The sequence below is a fragment of the Nerophis ophidion genome, linkage group LG22, assembly GCF_033978795.1.
Source record: "Nerophis ophidion isolate RoL-2023_Sa linkage group LG22, RoL_Noph_v1.0, whole genome shotgun sequence".
In the NCBI taxonomy this organism is placed as follows: Eukaryota; Metazoa; Chordata; class Actinopteri; order Syngnathiformes; family Syngnathidae; genus Nerophis; species Nerophis ophidion.
The window spans coordinates 7198047-7204964 of NC_084632.1; the positions used below are offsets into that span (position 1 = coordinate 7198047).

The following is a 6918-nucleotide window of genomic DNA, read 5'->3' on the forward strand; positions in this document are numbered from 1 at the left end:
TCTTTTTTTTTAATCTATTATCTAATATAATAATAAATATATACGTTGTCACCTCTAACACAAAGTTTGGTGTTTAATATTAATTTAAATGTTAAAAGCTGTCAAAATAAAATAAAAATGTACTTAATTTTTTTTAATTTAAGATAATTTTCTCCCCTTATATTAGCCCCACGAGACTATAAGCCGCAGATATAGACGTTGCCAAGTTATTTTTGCAGAAAGATTCTGCAAATGTTTATTTACATACCTTAATTGTTTTCAAATGGTGCCTGTAACACGGCAGTTAAACGGCTGATCAAACAAAACAGAAGTCATGGTCATGGACCCACTAACTGTGAAAGCTAGCTCTCCAATCAGCTAAAAAGACGCAATAACTCAACCGTGACGTTTTGGTGAATTTACTGAGGAATTTGTGAAAACTGAAACAAAAAGAATAGCATTGTAAGTTAATATTAGCTCATGCGAACGCCGCTAAGTTGATTACATTACGATAGCACGTACAAATATGCATGAAAACACTTCTACAGACATCACACATGGGACGGTTTAGAAAGTAAGAATTGTTTTAGTTATATTGTAAAACTTACAAACGTTGCTTAAAGTACTGAATGAAGAATCTATATAAGTAGTCGCGCTATGGACGGCTGAAAGACGAACACGGCACTCCGGTTTGAAAAACTTTGCTTGGAGTGTCGAAAGAAGAATCCATGCAAGTAGAAAAGCTATGGGCGGCTAGAAGACGGAACAGTACTTCTACTTCCGGTTCAAAGCTTTAAAAAGAAGGGCACTGTAGTGAGTGAACTTGTCCAAAAGATGGCACCATAGCACAAGTAGTACCACACCTTTTCAGTGTATTTGCCTCTTTTTTGTCAACTATTTCCATTATGGTCGTCAGCGAAGAAATGCCACACATTTGCCCCACCATTCTATAGGCTGCAGGGTTCAAAGCGTGGGGAAAAAGTAGTGGCTTATATTGCGTAATTTACGGTACTTGTTAAATAGAACCTCTGACTTCTTTTTATTGAATACTTAGGCCCACTACACTACTGTACTTTAATGTTGGTCAATGTGGTGCTACTTGGAGAGCTAAGTGCTTTCCGAGGGGAAACACTTCTCTGGAAAATATGCAGAAAGTCCTGTTGTGTTGTCTGCAAAATAAAACAAAAACAAATGTTTTATTGCTTCCGGCCTCCGGAGCCAAAATGCCAACGTTAGCGATCAAAGGGCAAATGTGAGCGAAAAGTGGAAACGACGATAAAAGCCCATCCCGATGGCAGCGAAACGTTCACGGGATTCGTTCTTGACCCGACAAGACCTTCACGTGTTTTATATCCCAGAGAAAGAATGTCATAAAAATCAAAAGCCCGAGTCCAGCTGGGAAGAGCTGAGAATCACATTTCCTCCTCCCATCGCTCGCTCTGCCCTCAGGCTGCTCTTGCTAAGTGGGAGATTAATGCCGATATGATGTCCTTCCATCCCACTTTAATGGAGCTCGGCGGCGTGATTTCCTCTCGTATGAGTAATCCATGCAGGTTGATGAGAGCGCGGAGGCACAGAACCCATGCGGAGTGCGCGTGGAAACCCTCACATGTATTGATTCCTCACAATGGAGCCAACGATCAATCGCCAGGAAAAGCAATGCTGCAGTCAGTCACATGACCAGCGTGCAGACACCAGTGTGATACAACGTCTTAGTTTCTTCACCACGTCCCTGAGAATGTCAAGAACAACAGCGGGCGGAAGCGGGAATCGAACCTGCAACCCGCAAGTTGCTGGCATGGCTGCTCTACCAGTATATATATGTATTGGTATATACAATACACACACCTATATTCATACATACATACACACACACACACGTACACAAACACATACACATTTATATACTGTATATATATATATATATATATATATATAAATATACACATACATACATATATATATACATACTGTATATATATACACACATATATATATATATAGATATATATACATATACACATATATGTATCTACACACATACATACATTTACATATATACAAATATATACATATGTATATATATATATATATTTATATATATATATATATATATATATATATATATATATATATTTATATATATATATATATATATATATATATATATATATATATATATATATATATATATATATATATATATATATATATATACACACACATATATCCATCAATCCATTTTCTACCGATTATTCCCTTCAGTGTCGCGGGGGGCGCTGGAGCCTATCTCGGCTACAATCGGGCAGAAGGCTGGGTACACCCTGGACAAGTCTCCACTTCATCACAGGGCCAACACAGATAGACAGACAACATTCACACTCACATTCACACACTAGGGCCAATTTAGTGTTGCCAATCAACCTATCCCCAGGTGCATGTCTTTGGAGGTGGGAGGGGCCTATCCCTAGGTGCATGTCCTTGGAGGTGGGAGGGGCCTATCCCCAGGTGCAGGTGCATGTCTTTGGAGGTGGGAGGAAGCCGGAGTACCCCCTCTTCCCCCTGGGCTGCCCTACACACACACACACACACACACACACACACACACACACACACACACATACATACATACATACATACATATATATATATACACTGTGTATATATATATATATATATATACATGCATATATGTATATATATACACACACATACATACATACATGTATACAGTATATACATACACATATATATTATATACAGTATATATCATTTATAATATAACATATATATATACATACATACATACATGCATACATACATATATGTACTACACATACCGTATATACACACATACACATGTATATACATACACATAAATATATATAGATATTCATCCACACATATACACACACATCTATACAGTACATATGTACATGTAAATATATATATAAACACACAATACACATATATACATACACACATATATACACCCACATACATACAAATATATATACATATATATATGTATATATATATACATACATACATACATATGTATATATATATATGTATATATATATATATACATATATATATACATATATACATACATACATACATATATATATATATATATATATATATATATATATATATATACATATATATATATATATATACACAATACACATGTATACAAACACACGCACACATAGTTCATCAATCTTACCGTATTATAATGAATAATTCGACGTTAACAACTTTTGTTGACATACAGTTTTACACCCGAAAGGGTCATTTCTAAGAAAATTATTCTGTATAATTCGACATAACTACTTTCCTGTTACACAGCATTAAAACAGTTACTTCCTGTACAGTGCAAAATAAAAGCTTAGAAATAAAAACATGATCGTACTAACCCTAATTTCGATAATTTAATAAAAAAAACTATTGCTTCATTGCAGCATTTGTAGACCAGTCTTTTTTTTTTGTCTCTGGTCAATGTCAAAAGTAAATGTGCAAGCAATGGCTAGTTTCACTTTCAGCCATGGAGATAACTGTATAATTCAATTTAATGCGCCACCGCCGGGCCAAACTGCCATCATAAGTCAGCATGTGAGCCAAGTTCTGCACATAAGTGGAAGTTGTTACAGAGTGTGGTAAGACATTGTAGTGTTCTTCTTTAAAAAAAATATATAAACCTTATTTGATCTGATCAGAAAATGTTAATGCAAGAGTACTGGCTGCAGCTGTCCAACATGAAGTACTTCCACTGGGTACGTTTCCTATTAGGTATGTTTGTGTTGCAGAAGTTGTCAAAGCATTTACTCAAGTGAGCGTTTGGAAAAGGATGTGTGGTTGCATCCCCTGAAGATAAACTAAATCAAATGTCTTCACATTGAAGAATATGTGCGTTGTTCATACTTAACGTATCTCAGTGATTACTTTTGACTTTTGTTGGACAGTTTCGAGAAAATAGTTTGAATAGCATGTGTCGATGTGTTTACGATTACAGATGTGAAATTTGCGAACGAGTCGTGTCTTTTGAATGGCTCTTTTAAGTGTACGAAGAGAACCGATTCCCACTTGTTAGGCGTTCGTGTGGGAGCTATTTTTTAAGCACATGCACATTTAGTGTGTCAACTGGACTAGAAAATTTGTCTGAGGTAAAATAAATAAATTTAGCAGCATTTGGATTAACATAAATACATATATATCTATCTCTCTCTCTATATATATATATGTATATATAAATATGTATATATATACATACATATATATATATATATGTATATATAGATATATATATGTGTATGTGTGTGTTTGTGTATGTAAGGGGGGAAAAATATAGTGTTTATGTACGTATATGTATGTATGTATGTATATATATATATATATATATATATATATATATATATATATACCCACATACATACATATATACATATATATACAGTATATACATATGTATATATATACATATATATATATACATACCCACACACCTATATCCATACATACATACATACATACATATATATACAGTATATACATATATATATATATACCCACACACCCATATACATACATACATACATACATACATATATATGTATATATATATACATATATATGTATACATATATATGTATATATATATATATATATATATATATACACATATATATGTATATATATGTATATATACATACATATATATGTATATATATATATATACATATATATATATGTATATATATATATATATATATATACACATATATATATATATATATATATATATATATATATATATATATACGCACACACACACAAGGGGGGGGGGGTGCTGGAGCCTATTTTAGTTGCATTCGGGACAAAAAATGTAATCATAGCCAATATTTTTGAATAATTATAACCAATAGACTAATATTTGTGTCAATTAAATTATTCTAATCTACATCTTATCATATAAGGACTCCAAGTCATTGTTTCATTGATTAAAAAAAACAGTTACATTAATGCAATGTAATTTATAATTTTATTTCATATTGTATTTATATCTAATATTAATCATCAACAACTGTAATAACGAGCCAGTCTTTTGAACGGCTCTTGTAAATCCGTCCCTAGTCCAAGAGCCGTAAATCCTATCTGTGCTTACCATGCAGGGCTTCACGGTTGAAGATGGGTTAGTGCGGCTGCCTCACAATACGAAGGTCCTGAGTAGTCCTGGGTTCAAATCCCAGGCTTGGGATCTTTCTGTGTGGAGTTTGCATGTTCTCCCCGTGAATGCGTGGGTTCCCTCTGGGTATTCCGGCTTCCTCCCACTTCCAAAAACATGCACCTGGGGATAGGTTGATTGGAAACATTAAATTAGCCATATGCGGTTCTCTCCAAGGTTTCTCATAGTCATCATTGTCACTGTCACCGACGTCCCACTGGGGTGAGTTTTCCTTGCCCTTATGTGGGCTCTACGAAGGATGTTGTTGTGGTTTGTGCAGCCCTTTGAGACACTAGTGATTTAGGGCAGTGGTTCTCAACCTTTTTTCAGTGATTTACCCCCTGTGAACATTTTTTTTCATTCAAGTACCCCCTAATCAGAGCACAGCATTTTTGGTTGAAAAAAAGAGATAAAGAAGTAAAATACAGCACTATGTCATCACTTTCTGATTTATTAAATTGTATAACAGTGCAAAATATTGCTCATTTGTAGTTGTTTTTCTTGAACTATTTGGGAAGTAAGATATAAAAATAACTAAAAACCTGTTGAAAAATAAACAAGTGATTGATTCACTTATAAGATTTCTACACATAGAAGTAATCATCAACTTAAAGAGCCCTCTTTGGGGATTGTAATAGAGGATTCATGAACTTAATTAAAAATATTTCTTCACAAAAAAAATGTATCTTGAACGTCAATATTTATGGAACATGTCCACAAAAAATCTAGCTGTCAACACTGAATATTGCATTGTTAAATTTCTTTTTCACAGTTTATTTTGTTGAAGTATTATTCAATAAATATATTTATAAAGGATTTTCAAACTGTTGCTTTTTTTAAAAATATTTAAAAAAAAAATCTCACGTACCCCTTGGCATACCTTCAAGTAGTACGCGTACCCCCATTTGAGAACCACTGATTTTGGGCTATATAAATAAACATTGATTGATTGATTGTGTTGGCCCTGTGATGAGATGGCGACTTGTTCAGGGTGTACAACCGCCTTCCGCCCGTTTGTAACTGAGATAGGCACCAGCGCCCCCTGCGACCTCAAAGGGAATAAGCGGTAAAAAATGGATGGATGTGCTTACAATGCATTAGCGCCCCCAAGCGGCACATTAGGGTCATACTTGCAAGAAAGGTTGCGCGTGTCCTTGGATATGCCTGAAGGACCATCCATTCAATTCGCTTTAAACGTTGATATATTCCACAAATCTCACACACAAATCTGATGTTATACTTCCCGAACTACTTTTTTTTGAGGTAATGTAAAATACCTGGCATTTTGTATTGTGTGAAGCCCAAATAGACCGCAGCGCATTTGCCTGACTGGAAGTGTGTGGCTGCTACGTTCCAGCTGTCAGACAAGCTAAGAGGCGGCGGACGACAACATTTTTATTCCCACTTGTGTGAACTCATTGCAGCCGCCAGAATGTTCGAGGAGGCGAGTGAAGTGTTCGATAACATGTTTAAATCCTCATTCCCCCTCACCTTTATAGTCTTTATCCCCGCGGTGCTCATCCTGGTGTCGCCGCTCCCGGCCGAAGCCGCACATGAGTTCACGGTCTACCGCATGCAGCAATACGACCTGCAGGGACAGCCCTACGGTAAGAACCCGCATCTAGTCTTTTTAAACACTTCACAGCCCTTAAAGTCTTGTTTTATTTCACATTTACTGCGAGGTGGCGAGTAATGTCGTCTCAATTCAGTTT

General features: G+C 35.2%; 1 protein-coding gene across 3 annotated transcripts in view; it reads left to right on the forward strand.

The window, feature by feature from the left end:
• Positions 1-6397: 6397 nt before the first annotated feature.
• Positions 6398-6918, forward strand: part of ncln (nicalin) — a 25656-nt gene continuing 25135 nt past the window's right edge. The window contains exon 1 of one of the 3 annotated variants that reach the window (XM_061883155.1): positions 6398-6813. In XM_061883155.1, coding sequence (XP_061739139.1) covers positions 6639-6813 — 175 coding nt within the window. In that variant the 5' untranslated portion in view covers positions 6398-6638. The remainder of the gene's footprint in view (positions 6814-6918) is intronic. The other 2 variants (XM_061883156.1, XM_061883154.1) reach the window with 2 other exon arrangements.